Here is a 26,990-nt window from a genome sequence, read left to right as displayed (position 1 = left end):
ATGACGTTGCAAGGTACACACGACACTTCAGCATGTAGTCTGTAGGTCGGTGCGTTATCCTTTAGGGCCATATTAAAATGACATCACAGATAAGGTGACAGAGTCCTTAGATGGGTTAACTGTTTCAGGAGTGACCCTGTACGTTGAGGGCCAAACATCAGAACAAAGATTTTTGACCCAGAAGCTGTCAGTATTAATATTTAACTGTTCAGTATCATCTATTATATTATATCATTCTTACCCTTTTTAAATATATCACCTATGTTACTGCCGGTGGAGAGTTTGATGAGGAGTATTTACATTTCCATGAACGGTTCATGCTTCGGTTAAGTTTACTAAGTTACTCATAAGCTTCCAGTGTCAATTATGCTCAAATAATTCCCTCTCTCCTTGCAGGGGTTGATGATTTTCGGCAAGTGAAAAGACGACCAGTGCTTTAAGGCCTTATTACCTTTAAGTCCTAGTTCAAAGAGCACAAACAGAAACATCTCCATTTGTCTCCATCAAGTGACTTTCCTCCAAGAGAGCTGTGATGTCCAAAACTGACCTCGAGAAACTGGCCTTCTTCAACAATATCCTAAGCCTGTGCAGCAAAGACCCATCCTGCAATGATTCCCAACTGACTTACCACAACACCAGCCTGGTCTATGACCTGGATTTTCCTGGGGATGGCTCCCCGTGGCTGCGAATAGTGACCTCTGTTGTGTATTTTGTCGTGGCTATCACCGGGATAGTGGGGAACCTGCTAGTGATGTTCCTGTTGTATTCAACCCGCACTATCACCACAGGCACCATCAATTTCTTTGTGTTCAATTTGGCTTTGGCTCACCTACTTTTCTCCATGGCTTTGCCGTTTTGGGCCGTGGATAATGCACTGGACTACAGCTGGCCCTTTGGGTTGGCCATGTGCAAGGCAGTGTCTTTATTGACGGGGCTTAATGTCTACGCCAGCTGCTTCTTCTTGACGGCCATGAGCTTGACCAGGTACTGCTCTGTGGCCACGGCGCTCAACCCCACCGCTCCCCTGTGCAACAGCTTACGCTGCTCCCAGGTGGCCACGGTGTTCATCTGGGCCGGGGCCCTGATAGCCGCGTCTCCTAGGGCCATATTTGCAGATGTAAAGCGCGTGGGCGATGACATGGCGTGCCTTCTCCGCTTCCCGGATGGCACGGCCTGGCTGGGAATTAACCAGCTCCTGCGAGTGGTGCTGGGGATCCTGCTGCCCTACGCCATCATCATCCTCTCCCATTTACTCCTGCTGCGCTTCCTGTGCCGCCACAAACTGAGAGGCATCAACCCTCGGCGGAAGGCCCGCGTCTCAAAGTCCGTGGCTGTGGTGGTGCTCTCGTTCTGTGCGTGCTGGTTCCCTTACAACATCCTCACCCTCTGGAGCGTCCTCATCCACCTCAACATCAACGACATCAGTCCCTCATTCTACCTGGTGCAAACGTACTTTTTCCCCCTGGCCAACTGCTTGGCTTTCACCAGCAGCTGCCTCAACCCAGTCATCTACTGCCTTGTTCGCAGGGAGTATCGCCTGGCCCTGCACAACTTGATCTTGAAAGTGAGTGTGGCTGTTATGTCCAGGGTATGCCTCTATAAGGTCAACAGCAATGAGGGACAGGCTGGGCAACTGGCCATCCCGTTCAACAACATGGACAGCCAGACAGTCCAGTCTGTCAATTCAGACACGAGATTAGTAACTCCACCCACCGTCCCGTCATCGGTTTCCATATTATGAGGCCGCTGCCACTCTTGTACTACACAGTGATTCAGTTTTCCTCCGCTCAAGCCCCTGCTTCAGCTTTAACCTAAAAATGCCGTTTTGCTTGTTAAACGATTGCTATTTGTGCACCTAAGCAAAGACTGTTTGTTTTTCCAGTTGCATACGGGAATATTTCTGTTGTGGTTTACAGTAAAGTGAAGCAGATATTCTTGCATATTAAAATAGATCATAAACTATAGTATGTCTTAAAGTATATTCTTCATATTTAAGCTGTCTTGAATTGTAAAGAGAATGAGCTGCTCTGAACACTTAATTTTGGTCCAAGTGTGTATGCTAAAGTGTCAATGTTAGAATCAGCTGGAGAAAAGTGCACTGAATAGCACTTGAAATATTAAAACCACCGTTTGATGATACAATGTGAAAATACAGATATATTTGTTATATGTTCATGGTGAATATTATATAATTACTCTTCATCTATTTTGGGTTAAATTTGCCTTTTGTAAACATTAGTGATGGTGATGCTGGATGGTAGTTGGCGTTGGGCTAGAGAGGTGGAGACAGAATAAAAAAACGAGTCATTGATTTTAAGATGCGGTAATAAATCGATTTTCAACCTGAACTTTCCCGTTTGACCATGTCTTCTGCATCTCACTGCCTTCCTTCAACACATGACGTGCACCGAGATAATTAAAACATAAAGAAAATTGTGGTAATTGTACACAATGCCGCAGACTTTAAACCAATTTCGCTTCACACAAGCACGGCCCCAGATTTTATGTGCCATTTTTATTTGTAAACTTGTGTATCGTAAAATAAACCCAGTATATTTTCTTAATGCAACTTCAGGCTGAGTTTGCAAATGGATGATCGCTAGACTGGCTCGCCACAAAGGACAAATGTGTAATTCTGTGTAGCCAGTGAAGGCTGTTCAATGACTGAGATAATGTTTTACTCCAACTTATCTGTATGCTAACTGTAAAGGTGCCCTCACCATCTAGTGTCCATTTGCTGACTGAGTTTGACATCATAGAACAAAAGGGTATAACCTCCAATTTAATCAATAACACTCAAATGAAAATTTGCCCCCATTCGATCAATTGAACATCATTCTGTAATTCTGTCACAGTTGAGCGTTGTTCTAAAGCATGTATTACACTACTGTCCTTGTTGTCAAGGTGCCTTAACTTATATAATGGCTGGATGGATGGACATACAGATAGATGGATGGATGGATGGATGGATGGATGGATGGACAGATAGATACTAGATGGATGGATGGATGGATGGATGGACATATAAATAGATGGATGGATGGACGGATAGATAGATGGATGGGCGGATAGATAGATGGATGGATGGACAGATAGATGGATGGACATACAGATAGATGGGTGGATGGATAGATTGATGGAGGGATGGACAGATAGGTAGATGGATGGATGGATGGACATAGATAGATATAGATAGGATTACTATAGCTAGATAGAGGGTTAACAGAAATTGATTTTAATCAAATTTCATACAGATAAAAATCAAACAAATGACTCAATACTTGAACTTCAGCTCATAGTACATGCACCACATGTTGTGTTTTAGGGTTCATATCGGCCACAGGGTGGTGTAGTTGGTCTTTATTTAGAACATAATAAGAGACGTAAGTCTTGAGCTACTATATATAGCCTCTAAAAACTGACATCATTCGGTGCCCGGTGCCAGTCCCTCAGTGTTGGATAGTTAGTCGTTTAATATTTTTATTTACAGAGATCATTCTAACCATTAACTAAATAGGATGGATACACTGAGGTATACTCAAGTTCCCCCTAGATCTGATATGATCCTGAGGAATTAGATCCAACATTTCTGAGGACACCCTGGTGGCTCACTTGGTAGAGTGCATAACACAAGGCTGAGTCCTTACCGCAGCGGCCTGGGTTTGTATCCGGCCTGGGCCCTTTCCTGCATGTCATCCCCTCTCTCTCTTTCCTGTCTCTATCTACTGGCACTGTTCAAGATCCAACACTTCTGCATGGATCCTAGTTTATTTTGCAGCCAGTCCTAATTTCCTCCGGTTGAAGTCTCAAATTACTTTTTCATCTGAGAAATGAGCAAATTGCTCCTCCAAAATCTACTTGCAATGTTGAAAGGCACATTTGCAGCATCTATTTTCTTTTTGTTTTGTTTTTGGGGCCGTTTTTCATTTTTGTAAGCCTACGTCGAGAGGATTATTCTGCTTAGTCTAACCAGCTGTACAACTTCAGCCGTTTCGCCTTTCATTTTATAATTTAATTGACAAATAGACTGTAAAAGCCCCAAGATGATCATACCAGAGTCATTTCGTCAAACTGCACGTCATTTCGAGGTGTAATTTTGCCGCTCTTGTTAAAAGAAGGGAAGCATTTTGACCGGCTGCAGTCAGCCTTATGTCTGTGAATAACTGAACATACAAACTGCTGATATCATTGAGACAGAGGATCTGAAGCATGTTCATAGACTTGATTTTGTGAGCCCTGAAAACTTTTGTTACAAATGTCATCCTTAAATAAGCTTTATTAGATAGCGAGGTAATCTACCCCATGTTAATTAGTGCCCTTATTCTGATCAAATTCAACCTTTTGCTTCCACAGTAATCCTTTCCCATCTTTCCCAGTTCCCTCTTTAATGCGTACAGATTTTGCATCTTGACTGCATCAAATCAGGTCGACAGTCCTCTCCCTCCTGTCATTGGAAGAATGTTCACTTTTCGCAAGTAATGATTAGTCCTGATGTTTATTGACATATGTGACCTTTTAGAAGGCCTAATTTCCTGTTTCAGATGAGAAGAGGGTAGGAAGTTCACAGATATTGTTTTTGTGCAGAAATGTGGCAAAGTCAACTTTTTGATCAGTGTTAGTCTCATCTCATCTCATCATCAGCCGCTTCTCCGGGGTTGGGTCGCAGTGGCGGCAAGCTAAGTAGGGCACTCTAGACGTCCCTACCCCCAGCAATGCCCTCCAGCTCCTCCTTGGGGATCCCAAGATGTTCCCAGGCCAGATTGAACATGTTGTCCCTCCAGCGAGTTCTGGGTCTACCGCGGGGTCTCCTCCCAGTTGGATGTACCTGGAAAACCTCCAAAGAAAGGTGCCCAGGAGGCATCCTAATCGGATGCCCGAACCACCTCAACTGGCTCCTTTTGACGCGAAGGAGCAGTGGCTCTACTCCAAGCTCCCTCTGGATGTCTGAGCTCTTTACCCTATCTCTAAGGCTGAGCTCAGACACCCTACGAAGGAAACTCATTTCAGCTGCTTGTATCCGCGATCTCCCCCTTTCGGTCACTACCTAAAGCTCATGACCATAGGTGAGGGTTGGACAAAGACTGACTGGTAAATTGAGAGCTTTGCCTTCCGGCTCAGCTCCCTCTTCACCACAACGGTCCAGTACAACATCTGCATTACTGCTGATGCTGCACCAATCTGCCTGTCAATCTCCTGCTCCATCCTACCCTCACTCATGAACAAGACCCCGAGATACTTGAACTCCTTCACTTGAGGCAACAACTCATCCCCAACCCGGAGGGAGCAATCCACCACTTTCTGGTAGAGAACCGTGGCCTCAGACTTGGAGGTGCTGACTCTCATCCCGGCCATTGCACACTCAGCTGCAAACTGCCCCAGCGTGCTGGAGGTCACGTTCTGATGAAGCCAACAAAACCACATCATCTGAGAAGAGTAGAGATGCAATTCTGAGGTTCCCAAAATGGACTCACTCCTCACCTTGGCTGCACCTTGAGATTATGTCCATGAATATCACAAACAGAATTGGAGACAAGGGACAACCTTGGCGGAGTCCGCACCCACCGAAAACGTGTTTGACTTCATGCCGAGAATATGGACACAGCTCTCACTTTGGTTATACAAGGACCGGATGGCTTGTAGCAACTGCCCCTGTACCCCATACTCCCGCAGTACCCCCCCACCCCCCACCCCCCAGAGTGCCCCAGGGTACACAGTCATAAGCCTTCTGCAAGTCCACAAAACACATGTAGACTCGCTGGTCAAACTCCCATGCCTCGCTCACCACTTGAGCATGGGTAAGGAGTTGGTCCGTTGTTCCACGGTCAGGACGGAATCCACATTGTTCCTCCTGGATACGAGGTTCAACAATCAGTCGGAACCTCCTTTCCAGCACCTTATGATGCCCCGATAATTGGAGCTCACCCTCTGCACAGCCTTTACTGGTCAGATTTACATTAAAACGGTCATAATGGATTTAAAACCATCGTCAAATTAAAATCGAATTTTATTTTTTACCACAGTAGCTCATTTCCCGAGTCACATTGTGCACCTACTCAACAACTAATGCCAAAAAAATTACAAAAAAGTCAGTTTTTTTTCTTATTTTGCATCAAAATCTGATCACCGTACCTTCCTCTATAACAGCCAAGTTTGTGATTGCATCATCAAGTCTGGTGGGCGGGCAACATTCCAATCAATCATATCACAGAATGGCTTGCGCGATCCAATCAAATCCCACCCCTCATGTTTTGTCCCGCCTTAATGTCCTGTTTTACTTTGAAATGTGTCGTATCACGAAGCAATATAGGGTCTGAATACTGTTTTACATTGACTTTTCAGGGGAAGAAAAAGTTCCAATTTCTGGATTTATCAACTTATTTGTTTATTTATTTAATCATGTATTCATATATTAAATCACTGGGGAGAAAACCTGAAAAATCAACACATTCTCTTTGTTCAAACATAACAAACCATATCAATCATATATACTTACACTAATAATAATAATTACAAGAGTAATGATACCTACAAGAATCTACCAACATTTATATAACGTCCACCACACAACGTCAGGGGATCTGAGGTTATGGCTTATCCAAGGGGGGCATGGCTTATCTGAAAATAAATATCAAGTAAATTAAGGTATTACATCCAGTAGGCCAAACTCAAGTCGGTAAACAAACTAGATAAACTGCGACACAGTCGATCAATTTGTGCAGAGCAGCAGCTGCCGAGAACATCGTATGAAGAGCTTCATTCCAAAATGCGAGGGAAGCAAATAGTCGTACAGTTGTTGATCAGCGTTTGTTACTCTATTTCAGTAAATATCCTCTGAAATGCTGACATTTTGCAACTCGGCATTTCTAGTTTTAATTGTCAGATGTGTCGATCCTTGGATATAACTCACTTTGGAGTGGAACGTTTCATTTCTTGTGCCGTTTATGTCAAGGACATAAATCCGATGACGATGACAATTGAGGTGTATGATTGTCAATTTAAGCAGATGACTTTTGGGGACCTAGAGCCACTCAACTTGGCGGTCGCCAATTTGGCGCAATCTAGTCACATCACTGAATGAGCACTTCAAACATTATTATCCCTCTATGGCCTCTTGATAAAGATGAATAAGATGGAATTTTGCTTTATATGTTTGGGCCATTTGGCGTTCAAAATTAAAACGTCTTGCTAGCTGTGCCTCTGTTAACACCTGAGAGTCTGAATCTGTTGTCTCGTTGAAACCCAATCACGTCTGTCCCTTTGCTGACAGGAGATTCTTCGCTCATGGAAAAGTCACTTCACTGCCTTCGTAATAACCTGGCAAATTTTGGCAATAACCTTTCAAATCCCCAAATGAGCCAGCAAGTAAAGATGAGCTAGAAACACTGGGTGTGTGTGGGTATAAATGAAATAAGATAAAATTAGGATTTTTTTTTCACTGGCAATATCTGTTTCATTTAAATGAATCAAGACCAAAGGACACTTTGATGCCAATTAGAACAGCGTATTCTGACAGGCCGTGGTATAGAGCATATTGAAGTCCCAGTAGGAGAGACGTGTACTGACGCCCAAACGGAGAAGGAAGATGAGGGCACAGTTTACTGTAGCACTGCACCAACACCTAGTTTATAAGAATATATATGGGTATATAATACACGTAATGCAGTCAAAAACTTAATGCAGTTGAAAACATGTCCCACCTTAGAAATTGCAGTTTTGGGAAATGGAAATAGAAGCAAAGGATTACGTTTGAATATACCGTGTGCATGTTTCAAAAGAAGACTACTTAAAACTGCAATCCAGTGTTGTTGAAAGTGCCGCGACCATTTTGGTCAAAACAAATACATGGGCCTGCACCAAATACATAGCTGTTGTTAGTTCTCCGTCGTGAACCAAATATCTCCATCTTTTCTACTGAATCACGCAGCCTCATAGCAAGGATGCAGCCTTATAGCAAGGATACTAAGATTTTCACTGGGAGTGACGAAGAAGGACAGGATTAGGAACGAGTATATTGGAGGAACAGCTCAGGTTGGACAGTTTGGAGACAACGCAAGAGAGGCGAGATTGAGATGGCTTGGACGTGTGGAAGAGAGATGCTGGGTATATTGGGAGAAGGATGCTGAATATGGAGCTGCCAGGGAAGAGGAAAAGAGGAGGTTTATGGATGTGGGGAGGGAGGATATGAAGGTGGCTGGTGTGAGAGGAAGATGCAGAGGACAGGAAGAGATGGAAACGGATGATCCGCTGTGGCGCCCCCTAATGGGAGCAGCCGAATGTAGTAGTAGTAGTATAGCAAGGATGCAGCCACAGGCTAGGGCACTATTCCTACCTGGATTGCAGCATTAAGAGTTTAGCTATAAAGAATAAGTTTACTACAAAAGGCCTACCTTTGAATGAAATACATGTACATACATGTAAGAAAAGATATACGTTAAGCTATTTTATACATTTCCTGCAACTTAAACTTTGTATAAGTGATATTCATTTTGAAAGGAATGTCTCTGTAAAGGCAATAGGTTAAGCTTAATAATATCAACTGTGAAGCCATCAATATAAATTATTCCAGCCAACATACTGACTTAACCAACACACTGCTTATCGATTTGTCACCTAACTACAAAAAAAAGAGACATATAGTATACAAAGTTAGCCTACAAGGTTTTTTGTATTGGCGTGTTATTTCGGGCCATGTGGCACAGACTATAAGGCAGTCAACTCCTATGCGCGCGCGCACACACACACACACACACACACACACACACACACACATATATATATATATATATAAACACCACACATCCCTGTTTGCAAACCTCTTATTGTGCTATTGTGTATTTTTCTCCCTCTCTCTTTCAGTCAATCTGTCTCCATCCATTTCCTTCAACACGATGTTGTATGATGCAAAAGGCTGAATGTCCATTCACTTCTGAAGAGCAGAAGGGTTGGCAGGTTAGGTTGGGGGGGGATGGGGTGGAAAAAAGGGAAAGAAATCAATGCCTTCCATTTTTGAAAGTCATTTCCAAGTTAAAACGGGCACAAAATGCTTAATATTTGAATACTCATCTGCTTTGACATCCTGAAAAACGGCTAACTCGTTGATTTTACTCTTCCTTGCATTTTAGGAAAGCACATGCATAACTTCTGCACATCTAGGCTTCAGAATAAACACTGAACACAACAGAGGAGTCATCCACTATTTGCTAAAATATGATTGGTTTGCAGTAGCACGTTATGTTCATGATAATAATAAGATCAATAATAATAACCAGCCTTTTTTAAATAGCACTTTTCAAAACAGTGTTTCAAAGTGCCGTACAACGTTACAATAGCAAAAAAATAGAAGCTAATAGGATAAACGATGATAATGCCAGAATCGAATGGCTTCGAGACCTCATGAGAGATCCTTCCCGTGGTCTGCTCCAGCTCGTGGCCTCGATTTACAGCTTTTACAATCATATTCTTTACTATTAAGGCTTGGCTGAGTTTGACCCCCCGCTATGCTTAGGGTATTTTTACTCTTATCGGTCGCAGTGCAGCCCAGGGTCCCGGACCGGGCTGAGGACCGGCGGTGACTGTGCATCGACGTCTAGTCAACTAAGGTTTGGAAAATCCAGCCACGGAAAAGCTCATGGCGGCAAAATCAGATGCATCCATTAAATCGTTTACTAAAAACACATTTTATACACACAAGATTTATCAAAATTTGTTTGCATGCATTTTATTCTACTGCATTTGCCTGTTTCATTTATTTCATCTAACCCTGCTTGTATCTGATGCATGGGCTTCTAGTTAATGTTTTAAAAAGTACCTAAAACACCTTGTATCAGTGTTTGGAAAAGTGCTTGGTAAATATAATATAGGGTTATTTTTCGTAATTCATTCATTACTCAGCATCACAGTTAGGTTCACTAGTAATAAATAACATGGCAAATCTAACATGAGAAGGTTCTTGTTGGATGAAATGGTGGAAGAGGGTTTCTATTTGTGTGTTACTATCGTCAGTTGTGGCTACAGTGCCCTCCAGAGGGATACTCAACTATAAAGTCGGCATGGGAGCTTGGAAAGTTTACGATCTACATTCGGAGCTTGAATAAAATTATAAAACTACTTCCAATATTCATCACTTGCAGTTTTTCCAAAATGAGGAAACCAAAAAACAAAAATGTTCGGCAAGAAACAATAGTAGTATTTCTCTGATTTTCAAAGTTATTGGCCCGGCGCCGAAGATTATCGGAGACGCACCTGAACAAAGGTAATCGTTAGGTTTAATGTTGGCGTTGTTACGGCACCGTCTCGTGATTCAGTCACCACATGCAGACAAGATATACTGCACACACCGCCCCTCGCATTAACCTGATTGTCAAGTTCTCATACGAGAGAAGTTTGAGTATTTGGAAAATTTTGAAGGTCAGTAGAAGACACCCCCCCCCCAAAATACTGCTGCTGGTTTCTCAAAAACTTCTGGAAAGGGTTCGCTGCAGAGCTCCTCTTAAATGGGTTTTGTCTGAAAATCAGAGTCAGTCTTCTAAAACTTGAGCCGTTGTGAACTGGTGGTCAGGGTCCGTAGCTCTGGTTGACAGCCTGAAGGGAGAGAACATGACAATTAAACAACTTTTTTCCATTTATTTGAATGGAGAGAAGGCATACTGTACATCAACGGTCACAAACCCTGCTCCTGGAGTGCCACCATCTTGCCCGTTTTCATATCAACCCTAATTTAACACAGCTGATTCTACTGATACCTACTTACCAAGACCTTGATTAATTGAATCATCCATCCATCCATTATCCAAACCGCTTATCCCGCTCTCAGGGTCGCAGGGATGCCGGAGCCTATCCCAGCAGTCATTGGGCAGCAGGCAGGGAGACACCCTGGACAGGCCGCCAGTCCATCACAGGGTCGACACACACATTCACACCTAGGGACAATTTAGTACGGCCGATTCACCTGACCTACATGTCTTTGGACTGTGGGAGGAAACTCACACAGACATGGGGAGATCATGCAAACTCAACACAGAGGATGACCTGAGATGAACCCCAAGGTTGGACTACCCCAGGGCCCGAACCCAGGACCTTCTTGCTGTGAGGCGACCGCGCTAAACACAGTGCCGCAGAAAGGTAACTTGCCGTCCCTGGGTGGAATCAGATTTGTTAAATTAGGGTTGGAGAGAAAACCAGCAGGACAGTAGTTCTCCAGGATCAGGGTTGGTGACCATTGCTATACAAAGCGTTGTCATTCTTTCTTTAGGAAATATGAAAATAGTCAAAAGCGGGAACACAGAGACAGGTGGGATTTCCTCTTGAGCAGATTTAAATATTTGACGCTTACACATCACAGATTTAAGTGTTTCGTATCCTGTCCTTCGTTTTTGGTGAGATTTGCTCATTGTGCACAGAAATATTCATCACATTAGCCTGTCATCCTCTTGTAAGTACAGCATTTCTGTAATCTTAACTGGACATACGTGTATTCCTCTTTAATAGGGCAGTTTGGAAGAGTCCGTATCAAGATGTTGTTGGGGCATTAAAACTCAGACAGGAAGCTCGAAACTTTCTGAATCAAGCCCTCCCAAAGCTTAACTAACTGTCTTTGTGATCCAACTTCCTCTCTCGACTCTGAACCGTACTAAAACTTCATATAAAGTGAACTCGAGTTCATGGCCATATATTGTCTGGGTTCTTGCAGCCCTGCGCAATTCAATGCTACGCAGGGCAACTTTATTAAAGTAAGATATGAGTCACCATTGACTCACATCAGCTTCAGCAACCTTCTCTAAGAAACAGCATGTCATGCCTATAGAGACCACCAAGCAGACAATGGAAACATTTATGTATGTGGCTTTCATTTAAGGGGCATCTATTCCTGTTTGCAATCAATACCAAGAGCTGAAGAAGAAAAAAGAATGCCTGGGATGTCAATGGATTTCAAGGGCAGGAAATGTTGAAGGTTAGAGCTTTTCCTGAAGTCCTCCGCTGCACGTAAACGTATGCAGGGTTTGACCCAGCGTCATTCTTTACACGATATACACTACATGACCCCCGCCCACAAGAGCTGCTCGCGAGGCAGGGACTATATCGAGGCTGAGAACTGCTGTCTTTTAGCTGATGATTCAGAGCCAATATTCGAGTATTAAGTTGTCACCTAACTACAAAAAAAGACATACTGTGTTAAACAGTACAATACTGATATCAGTCAAGGACTCACACAGGTCAATACGTTTTGTCAGTGGATTCACTGTTGGAATCCTTATTGTTTGACCAAATGCATGAGCAATTTTAATTCCCCGCCCCCCAAGTGCACTGTATTTGTTATCTTTTTTTGTCATGGCTGTGATCCCCATGTTTTTTTTCACAGCCAGTCTGGCCTTCGATTTGATTGTTTTCGCTACTGCTTTGTGTTTGTGTGTGTGTGTGTGTGTGTTGCTATACCAGTGGGGTCCAACCAACCCTTGACAGCCCACCATTGTTGTGAGGAAAAACTTGATTTGTGAGCGCATGTTGGCCGCTTCTCACTTCTATAAGGGTCTACTGTAGGGTCAGGATTTAGGTTTAGGGTTAGAATTAGGATCAGTCGGGCGGGCAGGTGGTCGGGCGTCCCTACAGACACAATTGGCCGTGTCTGCAGGTGGGAAGCTGGATGTGGGTATGTGTCCTGGTCGCTGCATTAGCACCTCCGCTGGTCGGTTGGGGCGCCTGTTTGGGGAGGGGGAGGGGGAACCGGGGGGGAATAGCGTGATCCTACCACGTGCTACGTCCCCCCGGTGAAACTCCTCACTGTCAGGTGAAAAGAAGCGGCTGGCGACGACTCATGTATCAGAGGAGGCATGTGGTAGTCTGCAGCCTTCCCCGGATCAGCAGAGGGGGTGGAGCAGTGACCGGGATCGCTCGGAAGAGTGGGGTAATTGGCCGGATACAATTGGGGAGAAAAGGGGGAGGGTCAGGTTAAGGTCTGGGTAAGTGTTGAGGTTAGACAACTAGTTCTGATTGTTGAGGTTAGTGTTAAGGACTAGGGAAGGAATGTAGTCAATGAGGGTCCTTACAAGTACCTGCGTGTGTGTGTGTGTGTGTGTGTGTGTGTGTGCTTGTGTGTGTTTTAGAAATTGATCAAATAAAATACAACTCACTCACTTTGAGTCAAAATAAAGTCCATATGTAGTATATGATATGATGTATATGTATATGATAATATTAGCTTACTTTTGTCTTGCAGTTGTGTAACTAATTTTCGCAATCAAGTCATGGACAATTTAAAGAGGAAAAAACTGTTTTTGGACATAACTTCTCAAAAGTTGCTGTCTGAAATAAGGATAAAAAAATGAAAAAAAGACGTAAACGTAAACGAACCTGGTCCGTGAGGATTCGAGGCTTAATGTCAGGGATGACACCCACTCTCAACTCATCCTCCACAGCCATGAGTCTAAAGCCCGCAGAAGAGACACAAACACACCCAATCATGAAACAGAATTATAAAAGTAATGCCTCAAATTTACCTGTAAAGACTCTCTGGCCGTAATCAGCAAATATATTACTTATTTCTGTCTACACTTAGTGTTAACGTTGGACATATACATCAAATTATACCTGAACTTTGCTGAACATAAAAATGTTAGCATTTTATCAGATATCTTATTTGATACACAGAAGGCTTAATTTGCACACATTTGTTTCCCAGTTAGTCCCGTGGTTGTGTGGCGAAAGACTGCAGCAGATTTAAAATGATCGAACTTTGTACAAGTTCCACACAGTAGCCAACCCCCGGACGTAGCATTTGTGTTGCTTGTTCCAGTTCATCACCTGTTTATTATGCCTTTGATTTGGGAGTCCTTTTCCACCTGCTGCTGTTTCAGACGGCGCTCGCTGTCATCCAGACGACTCTGATACTGCTGCAGGATCTTGCTTGTCTGCTGTTCCTGTGACAGAAGTCTCTGCTCATACTCCTCCAGTTTCCGATGAGACATCTTCAGACGCTCCTTCAGCGAATGTATTTCCTCCTCATACTCCCTTACCTGAATGAAGAGACAACTCAGAGTGAGTTCGGGTGTGGGGTCACTCGGATTCAGCGAATTCCTGAAAGCAATCGATCATTCAAGTTCCTTTTGCAGCACGGCTGCTTGAAATAGGGTTTATGTTGCGGCAAACTACGCATGTAAACCAGCTGCAAAGCAAGTTTCTTTGTATAGCACACTAGCAGAGGTACCCGGCGTTGCCCGGGGAAAATATTCTCATCAAACACGATCGGATCTTTACGATATAACTAATGATGAAATATTTATATGATAAATGTGATAAACAAATGTCGAATACATGAATGTTATTAACGAAAATGATCAAATGTCTTAATTTTCAATCCATTCATCAAGTTTCTTTGCCAATGTGTGTATTAATTGCCGCAAATCTGCCGCCGCCGCTGCAAATCGCCACAAAATAAACTCAATTTTGCAAATAAATCAAAATGTTTACTTGGTTTTTAAAATATTTTTCAAACTGTGCAATCCTTAGAAAGTGCTGATTCTAAAGATACCTTTCTTTGTGTTCTACAATGAGTATTTCTGGAGTTTTAAGCGAACATACAAACATACACTCTTGCTATATATATAAAGATTTCATACACAAAGGCAATTCAAAGTGCTTTATATAAGGCATAGAATATATTAGATAAGAAATAGAGAGTAAGAAGAAGAGAAAGTTAAGAAACAGACATTAAATGATAAATATGCAGAGGAATTTTAAAAAAAAGCTGCCGGCCTAAATTTGTGCAGTTGTTGGTTTCAATGCTGTACAGGTAATCTATTATTCCCTCCAATGTAAGGAAGACAAGAGTACAAGGTGTCAGTTACAAATACAGAAATTCATAATAACAACCACGGTTTAAGCCCCATTTTGAGATTGTAGCACGGAGATAAAAATTGCTTATGGCCTCATTACGCTCAAGAAGAAAGCCCATCTCGTCATCGCCACCACCAACAGGAAAAGGTGCAAGACAAGGAGGAGGAAGAAAAAGAAGAATCCAATGTGATCAACATCTCCAGTCAAGAGTTAAAGTAAGGATCGGTGTACATCCCTCTAGGAAGGCAGATCCCTTTTTTACTACTACAGAGGAAGTTTTTTAGAGGCATAAGATTGAAGGCTTTTTATACGAAGGATACTGTCAGAAACTCTGCGTTTTATCATAGCATGAGCGAGCCACAGCCAGCCTCCACTGATAAACAGGTTTTCAAACGTAAAAGTACATTTATACCACAGGTAAATTCAATGGCTAGTGGAAAGTGATGTTATGGACAAAAATAGTTGCCCTCTAACCTCTAAGAGTCAGAGAGAAAAGCTCTAGCTGAGTTGTTGAATAATGAAGACCATACAGATAAAGGTGTGTGTGTGTGTGTGTGTGGGGGGGGGGGGTTGTGTTCCAGTATAAAACCTCATATATAAAAAGAAATTGAAAGACAATTAAGTGACATACTCCTCTACTCTCAGACCCTACTTTAAAGCTTGGTGACGATATTAAGACTGTTTTGAAACAGGCCTTACGAGAGGGACAAACTAGCGAGGATGAATATAAATACATACTTCAAAACAACCCGATACGACCTGTTCATAAGTGTTCATAAGGGGATGCTCTATTGGACAACCGTCTTAATAAGGTATGCTGAGTTCCACGGTCTGATTTACTGAAACCTAAATCTAGAGACAACTCGGGGTCTTGCATTTGTACCCGCCTAAATATAGTCCTATATCTAAGTCGAACGAGTGGTGAGAAGATACTGGCCCATATTGGCAAGTAACCCTCAAATTGCAAGCGCATTTCAAACTCGGCGTACATATTTTTATAACAGGTCTTCCAATTTACGTGATTACCTGGTGAAGTCAGAAGTGCCTAAGAGGCTTGCTCACTTTTTGTCTCAGATCCCTAGTGGGAATTTTCATTGTGTACACTGTTAAGGGTAATCAGTTCACTCATCCAAAGTCTGGTATTGACATCAAGGTTAGGGGCAGAATCACATGTAACACAATATATGTGGTTTACCTGTTAAAATGCCCATGCAGTTTTTATTATGTTGGGAAAACAAAACGAGAATTAAAAATTAGGATCTGTGCACATACTAAGATCTCTATTGGGAATCATGATGATAAATCATCGGTGAATAAGCACTTCAGTAGTCATAACCACAATGTGAGTGAACTGCATTACATGTGCACTGAGTCAGTGAAGATGCCATGGAGAGGTGGTAATAGAGACAAAATCCTTCTCCAAAGGGAGGCGTAATGGATAATTGGATACACTTCCTTGGTACCCTCATTCCCAATGGGATGAATGAAGAGATTTCATTTGCTTGTTTTTAATGAACCGAATATATCTGTGGTAGGCTTTTTGGTTTTTTATGTTTCAGTAGCTTACATTATCAGACTCTGTTCCTGGAATATTTTTGGCTCCCCTTGCTGCGATGTATATGTTGTGCTGTTTGGGATCGCCTATAATTAACTCCACCCATGTCTATTGATTGAAACTGCCAGAATACATGCTGAGGAAGGGCATCTTGCCCGAAACGTCCGTGTGGCAATATCAAAAAGTTCAAATTGGAGGGCTGTCTGACTCTTTTCCTCATAATTAGTCATCCCGCTATAGCACCATAATTTTTGAAATGCCTGGCTCATGAAACCAACTATTAATTCTAATGAACTGTACGTAGATGTGCTACGCTGCAGCTGACACATTAAGTTTGATTATGCCTCTCAATACAATCAGAATACCAGGCCGGCGGGTTTTGACAGTGATATTTCAACACTGACCCAGCACATACTGTATTGTTTGTAGATGTAAGACATGACCGTGTACAATAAGCTTGTACATTACTTTCTCTCTCAGTAAATTCATTCACTACCTTGCATTCTCAACTACAGCTGCTCTCCAAAACTCCTGATAGGAATACAAAAAAATTTCTACTGTAGTATGTACAGAATTACTCCACTACTGCCATTTTACTGAATATGTGACATTTTAGTGGGGCAGTGCTGTTTTTCCCTCTAACATGTAAAATCCTGTATCTGACATTTGAGCACTGCTGGTCTACGACGGCTTAGCTTGAGTCTTATATGTAAGATGACACTGGATGAAATATGGATTTCCAGATAAAAGATAATGGAATTTGTGTAGAGAAGTTTCCCAATGAGGTCCTAATTTTTGTCTAAACGTAGGGGAAGCTTCAGGGCATCTGGGTCCTGATATATCCCCTTGGTATTCATGTAATACTATCTCTAAGACAACGCTAATACTAACTAGGATTATTGCAAAAACTGAGAGATAGAACTGGATATCATAAAAAATAACACAGACTAAGACGACATAACAAGATGATTACACCATGATGAAAGGAATCATACCGTATTGTATATAAAGAACAGATAATACCACTTTTAATGAAACCATGCAGACTTATTCTCACTGTGCAAACCAGCTGCGAGTTATTAGCTATTGTGAGGAGAGCTACTGAAAAGTGTATCAATCAAAGTAAATATCTAGATTTTAATCAAACCCCTAAACCGAGAGAGAATGCATCATGTTTCAGAAAACTGGTCTAGATGAAGAAATATCGTTTACAACCCTGCACCCCCTCATTTGGTCTACTTCACACGACAACACAGACTTTGTCTCTACTCAATGTACATTGGCCCTGTTCACGTTTGCATATTTGGGCCCAACAACAGAAGCTATCAATTGGAGTCACTCATGTTCTGTGTTCACACATCCATTTAGAAGATCAATAACTTTTGCATCCAGAAACGAGTAACAGGACCCGCTCCTGTATTTACAGCGCTTTCAGTTAACTTTGTAATAGCACGATATTTGTTCGGAATGTAAATCTCGCATTTTAAATATCATGCAGGTGTAAAAGTGATGACAAATACGGGGGTGGACCCTCCAAGTTTTATTTCTGCAAAGAGAAGCTGGAGAAAATACGTATTTTGTCATGTCTTCTCCATCAGCGAATGCCTCACTAAAGAATCTGCCCATAAACTTAAAATTAATTTTGTCCCAGCTTCTGTTCAAGTTGAAACCATGATCTGCCACCCCGGCCATCATTTTGAAGAGGAATAAAACGTTCAAAGAGACATGAAATGGGAACGTTGTGTGGTTCATTACTCCACATCAACAATTAGCTGTCAACTCCCGTTCTCGTCCATACACACGGAGCATTTACTATGGAAACTGGAGTCAACTTCAGCTTTCACTTCCTGTTTCCAGCAGGACTCATTTTTACTGGTTGTCCCTCCTGTTAATAATTGGACTGAGTGTGAACTTGAACTGATTAACACTAAAATAGGGAGCAACAACCGTAGTTAGCTTTAGTATGAATGGGGCCTTATTGTGAACCTAGTTTTATGATAAGTGGGGCAAAATGTTGGAGTAAAAGATGCTCGTGAAGTGGATTTTTTCTTTTGCAACACTGACCCTCTGAAACAGTGCTGAGGATGTCTTGATGGACAAAAACGCACAAACGCAAACACAAAAATGAACAGAAACAATAAAGTTAAGGTCTAATTCCTTAACTTATAACTTAATAATGAGTTCATGCCTGAACTCATTATTTAACTCAGTTTCTTGGGTCTTGGTCATCTTGGATACAAAAATACCTTCGGGAAAAAAAAAAGCTGAGTAATTTTAACAAGGACATTCAGTGGCGGCAGGTAGGCATGCTGATTTAGTGAGGAGGTGGGAGCAAACACATGGGCTGACCCTTTCAAGTCGTGATTCATCCATGCTCTTGGAGTATTCCTTCAGTTGACCTTCCCGGTCAGGCCGCAAGCTCTCAATGTCAGCAGAAAGATGAGGCATGTTGGATACCCACGCTACTGTCCGTTCATTCAGCGCTGGAGTGCTCAAGGTTGACTGCGAACCCTGGGGAAAAAACAAAACAAAAACAAGGACAAAAAGTGTCATGGATGTGAAGTGCAACTGGTGTGTGACTTTGTCGTGACCAGAAGGATATGGGATCATTGTCTCAAGATTGTAATTGGAAGTAGGTCTAGTACTGACACATCTGCCCACTGAGGCAAATTTGTAATTTGTGAATATGGACTATACAAATAAATTTGACTTGATTGCACATATTCAGTTGAGTAGCTAATGTTACATAGTAGTTAAATCATATATTGACTTAACACTGACATTGTAAAATAGATGCTTTTGCCCTGATTCAACAGAGCTAAAGGTGGCCCGTCTGAATCATATATCTAAGTAACGGACACCCCGAAGAGCAAGCTGACATGTCAGAAACACTTCACAACTTTTATCAAAAAATTGATTTGTTTGAGCAGGTTAAAGGTGATAAAGACCATCTTACTTGCATCTCTGTCAATGGCATTTCTGGGAAATTCTACCTCGAATGAAACCACATGGGCAATAGCAAGTGATCGAATATGAGCGAGAGACTGGTAGAGAATAGTGGTGGGGGTGCAGCAAAAAAAAAAGCCAATTTTTTTACCAATCAGGATTATAATGTTCATTTTCAAAAATGCAAACTAACATCTAGCACGTAATTCTAGATGCACTCATTCACAAATATTTTGGAGGGGTCTCAACCCCCACCCCTGAATCTACACAGATGGTACAGCTAAACATGAGCCTAAATGTCCGTTTGTGAGTGAGTGAGTTAGAAATCAGGTTCATGGGGCGCTTTACTTCGAAAGAGAGAAATCTTGCACGCTTTGTTTGTAATTTCTTTCACTGTCTTTGATATCAAAGCTATTTTGCAAATACCTGAATTTTACCAAATTTATATTTCTTCAGCAAGTGGGCAAAAAACAGGGCTATGTATTTACATAAAATATTAAATAATGTATTATAAATATTAAAATTACATTAACTAAATTAAAAATTAAATTAAAATATTAAAGATAAATAAATATATTAAAATTGCATTATTAAATTAAAAATTAAATTAAAATTACATTAAAATATTAACAATAAATATTTACATATTTACATATACATTTAGTATGTATTTACAATTTTTCATGTTCCTTTGTTGTTAAGTTGTTTGTGGCTAACTGTAGCCCGTTACTGACTGTTTTGACCAGGAATGGGAACACTGCACACAAACCATTTTAGGATGACTGAAGAGAAACAGGCAACATCCTGGTGAACAAAGACAGCAGACTAAAATTAGAAATGTAAAGGTAGTATTTTGGCCAACCTGTTGCATCCATGTAATTATCCTGCAACTATTCAAATTCATTATGAATTCATCATTCATACTGGTGATTGCAGCACGTAAGATAGTGCTTCATTAATTTGGGCCGTAAGCCTCGGCTTTCAATGAAGACCACCCACGCCAACATTTTAAAATTTGGTCTTTCATTACACTAGTTTCATTTGACACATTATGGAAAACATCCCAGATAATCATGTATGCAAAATGAGGCACTGCTGAATTAGCTGGCTCCTCTGCATCTTTTTCATGTTGAATATGCAATTACGATTTTTCTGCTTTATGTGTTTCTTTAAAATCCAGTCCCATCTCTTTAAATAGAAAGCCTTAGAGGATAATGAAATGCATGGTTTAAGCTTGTCTCCACCCAGTACATACTTCTGAAAAATGGGTGGGTGGGAAAGCGAGTTGGGAGATGGGAGTGTGTTTTTGAAAGCGGAGACATGCAGATGCACCTCTTGACAGTTTATCTTTTTTCTAGTTTCTGCCAACGGACATCTGTCTGCCTCCGAATTGTCAGTAATAATCCATTCAGTTTCAACTGAATTAGGGTTCTGTCTAGACTAGAGCTGGGAAATATATCGATATAATGTCAATATCATGATATGAGACTGGATGTCATCTGGGATTTTTGTCATGGTAATATGGTGATCTAACTTAAATGTTGTCATTCCCTGGTCTTAAAGGCTGCATTACAGTAAAGTCATACAGTTTTCTGAACTTATTCAGCTGTTTTAACAGAATGAAATGAACAATGAATGCCTTTACCTGCTGGGTCATCATATCCACAATACTATTGATCTCTTCTCAACATTTTCTTGTGTGTAAATATCTTATGAAAGCACCAATAGCCATCCTCAAAATATGTCACATTATCAATATTGAGATCGTCAGTCAAAAATTGTTATGTGATTTCAGCAATATCACCCAGCCCTATTCCAACTACATAGCTTGATAGGTTTTTAATCAGGTAGGATATATGTAGACATGTCTACAGCTCAAATCGAAATGTGGTTTCAATTTCACTTTAAATCTGAGTCACCTGTTTGTTGATACCCGGCTTGAGCAGGTGCTGCTGTGGGGGCTGCAGCTGTGACTGTGGAGGCTTTTTGGTGCTTCTTGTCGGCGTGTCTGTTGACTCTTCAGCAGCTGCTGGCGGGCCCTGGTTTTCCCTGATAGAGCTCGTCTGGTACGGCAGCCCAGGAGCTGGACTGTCTGTCACCGACAACTGAGACTCCTGCTGCTGCTGCTGCTGCTGCTGCTGCTGCTGCTGTTGTTGTTGTTGTTGTTGTTGCTGTTGTTGTTGCTGCTGTTGTTGTGACTGTTGTGGTTGTAGAGGGCGAGGCATTTGCGGGCTGCCACTGAACCCTGTGTCCGAAGATTCGAGGAGCAGGTTCCGGCTCTGCGGACGAGCCTTTGGAGGTGTAGCGGTTGCCGTCGTGTTGATGGAGCGCTGTGATTTGAGGTGTTGCGGGGGAGGCGGGGCTATGGACGACTGACGGGCAGGGTGTACGGTCGTAGGGGGCGTAGCCAGAGAGGCAGGTGTGCCCGTCCCAGTGCCCGTGTGAGATGTCATTCCCATTAGAAGCTGCTGCTGGAGAGACTCCTAAAATGGAGGGGAGGGGGGGGGGGTGCCAGCAAAGAGAAAAGAACTTAAGGAGAATTTGATACTAGATTACTACATCCATTGAAGTCAAAGCTCTTAAACTACACCCGTTGAAGTCAATAAAACTTCTGTATCAAAAGCCAATTTGTCCCTTTCACTGGATTCTGCAGCATTTGGTCATTAAAACGTATTTTCTTTCAGGCAATGATAATGCATATGACATTTTTCCCCACAGGCGAAAACCATGTCATTGCTTTGATTACAGCAGTACAACTTGAAAGTGCATAATCTAAAATCTAAAATGAAATCCCTACAAAAAACAACAACTTGGGATTGTTTTTTTTCTCCAAAAGTTGAAAGTGAAGTTAATGTTGTTAAGTTAATGCATGATATAACATTTGACACAAACTGATATTTTAGATTTGTAATGTATCTCATCTAAAAGTTCATGTTCTTTACTTCTTGACTACCAGGGCCACTGCACTTAACTGAGTTGACTGCACCTCAGATGTGCAAGCCTGGCTTTGTGCACACTTAAGCAAAAATGTTTATAAAAAACATTGTAGAAGCAAAGTACATATGTTTACCTAGTGGGAGATACCACTGTATATTCTAATAAGCTGTATATAACTGTGAATGTTATTGTGTGTTACTAGCATCCCTCAGTATTGCCTTCAGAATAGTATTAGCTTAGCTTAGCTTCTCCAGCTTCCTGAAAATACTGCAGCGAATTCAGGGGGCAGCTTGGGACGCCGCATCAGGGACGCGAACCTGTGGCTCCCACACTGCAAGCGACTACGTTAACCAGTCAACTAAAGGGTCCGACCCATTAGCCAAGGGCCAACGTGTCTACTTATCCATGCACGTTACAATACCATCTAGTAAAAATGTTCCATTTAACCTAGTCGCCAGTCTTGTAACACTGGGATGAGGTATACAATCGCAGTATGAACAGTAAAATCAAATTAATAAGACAAATTCTGAATTATGTGACCGGACACAGGTATGACCAACTTTAAATGAATCACACGAGTTAAGTAGTGACCTAAACTCAGCATTTCTATACAACTTTTGTCAATTTTCTATATAAGCAAATCACAAAATAAATGTATAACTAACAACAAAGCTGCAAATAAAAATGTGATCCAAAAAAATCTTGGAAACCCAAACAGCACTCCAACTGTTGGATTAAGAGATTGGGCAAATGTGAGCGAGCAGAAAACGCATTCTTGGCTATGACTCTCCTCGCCATAATATCTGCCAGCAGTGATAATAGCATCTAAAGCATCTAACGAAATACAAGTATCCAGCTTCATTTCTTCACATCAGTCAGTATTCCCCCATCTATAACCTTTACCTTGAACCAGCCTGTCTGAGACTACTGCTATCCACTATTACAATATCCTTTGTTTAATATGCCCCGTGTGACGTTGGAGTTCATATTCTGGATTTGAGTTGTATCTCGGTAACAGACGAAGAATGCACAATTAATCCACTACCAGTCCTGATCCCACCACAGGATGTCTGGAGATCTTGGGAGAGGTTCCGGATATGCTGTTGTCCACTATCATTAACAATACGTCAAATAACAGCGCTTATCATAAAAGAGAATTATGTCCCATAAGTGCAATACTAAACCCTGTGCCTGGGGTTTACATCTAACAGGTCAGAGTTGACCTTTTTGGGGGGGGATTTTCCCCCCTATTTCTCCCCAGTTGTATCCGGCCAATTACGCGACTCTTCCAAGCCGTTCGCTGCTCCACCCTCTCTGCCGATCCAGGGAAGGCTGCAGACTACCACATGCCTCCTCCAATACATGTGGAGTCACCAGCCACTTCTTTTCACCTGACAGTGAGGAGTTTCACCAGGGGGGCATAGCGTGTGGGAGAATCACAGTATTCCCCCCCAGTTCCCCCTCCCCCCCGAACAAGCATCCCGACCGACCAGAGGAGGTGCTAGTGCAGCGACCAGGACACATACCCACATCCAGCTTCCCACCTGCAGACACGGCCAATTGTGTCTGTGGGGATGCCCGACCAAGCAGGAGGTAACGCAGGGATTCGAACTGACGATCCCTGTGTTGGTAGGCAATGGAATAGACCGCCACGCCACCCAGACGCCCCAAGATTACCTTTTTTATGTATTTACCTGTATATATATGATGTCAAATGGGACTGCTGAGACTACATTCAAGTGTTTCTCATGTAAGAATCTACTAATGTGTTTCAAATTACATACTACCCTCACCCTAACCCTAACCCTGAAGGCAAATGACTGAGCAGATAGAAATCAAGTCCTCTAAGGTCCCTTTCACACTTGAAAGTCCAAACCAAGGTCTGAACCAGAGTCGTTCTGGTGCTTTCACATCTGTTATTTTATAGTCATTAGGTTCAGGACTTTTCCTTTCATACCAGTGGACCTATGAACCAAAGGATCAACAGTAACCTGGCAACTCAGAACGAAATCTAAACGTTAACGGTTACCTGAGCAACGCAATTGAGGCACCCGAATCACCTGTGTGGCGTGGTGGGTTCAATTGCCTATCTAGCCATGGATCAAATCTTTGTTCAGTTTGTTGCCATCGTACTGTTACAAATATGCTTTTGCATCCAACATTTTAATTACCAAGGTGTGCTTTTGCGATTAGCTCGTCGTCGCCATTCAATTAGATGCCATTTGCATAACGGTAGACGACGCAGACGGCAGGCAAGGAAGCGAAGGTTGCTGGGTGTTACTGTTTGTGTTTGTTTTATCACTTCCTATGATTGATCCGAAAGTCCGAACCTTTGATTTCACATTAGACATTCATGAACCTTGGTCTGAACCGAGACTACCTCCTGAGCTTGGACCAAAGACCGAGTCTTTGATCCCTGTACCCTGGTCCAAGAGGTTTCACACCTGGCAATCTGGTTCGGACTTTTCTGGAAAGTCTGAAAGTCCGGACTAAACAACATAAGTGTGAAAGGGCCCTAAGAGAAAAACATTGTTGCATGCTACGGCAAACACAAACACTTGACAAACAGCATTCGGAAGGAGTTTCTATTAAAATATGGCTGCACAGTGACTTGCATAGAGAGTGTTTTTGCTCTTTCTTTCTTTATTCTCTATTGTTTTTCCACAAGTGCTTGAAATTAACTTTTTTCTTTTTACTCTGGATTGTTCATTACATTTATATACGAGTGTTTATTACTCCTCATTACTGTCATGTAGGATATTTTATTGAAAATTGTTGGCAGATTATTTTTACTGTTATGGTGGATATGTCAGCCCTGGCTATCTGTTACTCAGATAGGGGATGTTATATATTATTATTACTGAAGGATTTAACTTCGTGATATACTTAACACACAGCACACAGCAAAATGGCCATGTCAAAACTGAGTTCAAGTGAGAAAATCTTCAAAACAAGTAAAATAATCTGCCAGTGCAATATGTTATTTCAACAAAGTAAGATTTCTTGATACAAGACAAATATTCTCCAATTTTGATGATCTTACATTTTCAGTTCTCGTAACAGGATAAGATATTTCTGTGTGATTTTAAGACTTGTTCAGCCATACAATTTTTAGCGTAATGTCCTATACAGCCTATACAGTAGTTGTGTTATTATCTTGCTTCTCACCACAAAAGAACACAGTCTTATCAAGGTATTTCATCCTATTTAAGACTCATTATACCTATTTCAAGATATTGCAGGTGAAATTGTCTCACCCCACTGGCAGATATAACATTGCTTGTTCTGAAGAAAGTGCACTTGTTTCATGATCATGGAAGTTGTTTCAAAACATTTCATGTAAAAGAAGCAAGATTTGTCAAATCAAGTTTTTTTTTCCAGATTTACTTTCCTGTTAAAGCAACAGTGTGTAATCTTCTTATGACTCTATTAAGCTCTGGAGCGTGCAGTGCACACAACAAATTTAGCCCTCTGGAGCGTCAGTACGCCACTTAATCCCACTGCTATGCGACATCGTTTCTTTGTGCACAGGAAATGACGCTCACCACGAGGCCCAATAAAAGTCAATGTGAGATTTTCGATGATTTTTTTTTCTTCAGCAATGGCTTGTCGGCATAGAGGTTGCAGCAAAACATGTGTGAGCCCCATTGCTGGAAAAAAAAAACAACCTAAAAACCCCTCACTCATTTTTATCATACCCCGTAGCAAGCGTCATTTCCTGTGCACCAAGAAACAATCACGCCTTGTTAGAAAAATTACGCAATGTCGATTTAAGTGAAAACTCCTTATACCAAGTCTAACAATCATGAAAGATGTACCCTTTCTTGAAAAAAGCTATAATATCTGCCAGTAGGGTGAACATTTTTTATTAGCAATATCTTTTAAATGAGCATTAAGAGACTTAAAACAAGATAAAATACCTTGATGATATTGCTTTTTTTTTCAGCATTGTTTGAGAGGCGGTAGCTACCTGCACTTGCAATGACAGCTGGCGCCAGGCGTAGTCGTTGCTCTGATTCTGCCGGGTGAAATCATCGCTGTAGCTGTGTGAGTGCACAATGCTGGGCTGCACCAGGCTGCTCTGCGACCGCAGGGCAGACAAGTCCTCACTGCGGGAGAAAACGCTGTTGCCAAAGGCTGGCGAATAGTCATGGTGTCCGTTCTCAGGCTCTGGCGCCAGGAGGAGAGGAGGGGGAGGAGGAGGAGGCTGGGATTGACCCGGGGAGTTTTGAGCAGCCAAGTGGAAGAGAGGGTTCTGGAAGGACAGGGGGAAGTTCATGGCTGCCGCCGCCTGCTGCTGCTGTTGGGAGAGGGCTTCAGTGGGGCCGCCTATGTGGCCCATCTGGCTGAGCCGCAATCCGGAGCCCCCCGAGCCCGAGGGCATATGCCCGCCCATACGAAGCGGGCCGCCAAAGTTTCCAAAGCTGTGGCCCAGGCCAGCAATGGAAGCTTGAGAGGAGGTGAGCATGTCTCCCACGGAGTTTAGGTTCGAAATGCTGTTCATGCGCGAGTCCTGAAGGTCCATCATGGACACGCTTTTGTTCACACTGTGGACCTTAGAGACAGACAGCAATATTACATTGGTTGCATCCATCATGAGCCTCTTGAATTATTTACTGAAAATATATCAGGAAAAAACAACGTTTTAATAACTGAGACAGCAATTTATTTTTTGATCATCTTATTACGCAATATTTGCAAAAATAATCTGTTTTGAGGTGCA

At 42.1% G+C, this 26,990-nt stretch overlaps 2 protein-coding genes across 2 annotated transcripts in view; one reads left to right on the top strand and one right to left on the bottom strand.

Annotated features, from left to right (window-relative positions):
- Positions 1-532: 532 nt before the first annotated feature.
- Positions 533-1,741, top strand: LOC130129159 (relaxin-3 receptor 1-like). The gene has a single exon (XM_056298964.1). It carries the CDS (start codon positions 533-535, stop codon positions 1,739-1,741), a length of 1,209 nt encoding a protein of 402 aa, XP_056154939.1.
- Positions 1,742-10,554: 8,813 nt separating this feature from the next.
- LOC130128421 (ras/Rap GTPase-activating protein SynGAP-like) overlaps positions 10,555-26,990 on the bottom strand; it is a 32,989-nt gene continuing 16,553 nt past the window's right edge. The window contains exons 13-18 of the mRNA XM_056298034.1: positions 26,238-26,822; positions 21,250-21,813; positions 18,734-18,895; positions 13,798-14,009; positions 13,348-13,420; positions 10,555-10,581 (exon numbers count right to left, since the gene is read on the bottom strand). Coding sequence (XP_056154009.1) covers positions 10,555-10,581; positions 13,348-13,420; positions 13,798-14,009; positions 18,734-18,895; positions 21,250-21,813; positions 26,238-26,822 — 1,623 coding nt within the window. The remainder of the gene's footprint in view (positions 10,582-13,347; positions 13,421-13,797; positions 14,010-18,733; positions 18,896-21,249; positions 21,814-26,237; positions 26,823-26,990) is intronic.

This window comes from Lampris incognitus, chromosome 18, assembly GCF_029633865.1.
Source record: "Lampris incognitus isolate fLamInc1 chromosome 18, fLamInc1.hap2, whole genome shotgun sequence".
Classification (NCBI taxonomy): Eukaryota; Metazoa; Chordata; class Actinopteri; order Lampriformes; family Lampridae; genus Lampris; species Lampris incognitus.
The sequence above is the reverse complement of the archived record's forward strand: the minus strand, read 5'-3'. Positions and strand labels throughout refer to the sequence as shown.

Coding starts and splice junctions, on each gene's coding strand:
- LOC130129159 (XM_056298964.1), top strand. CDS start 533: ATGTCCAAAACTGACCTCGAGAAACTGGCCTTCTTCAACAATATCCTA.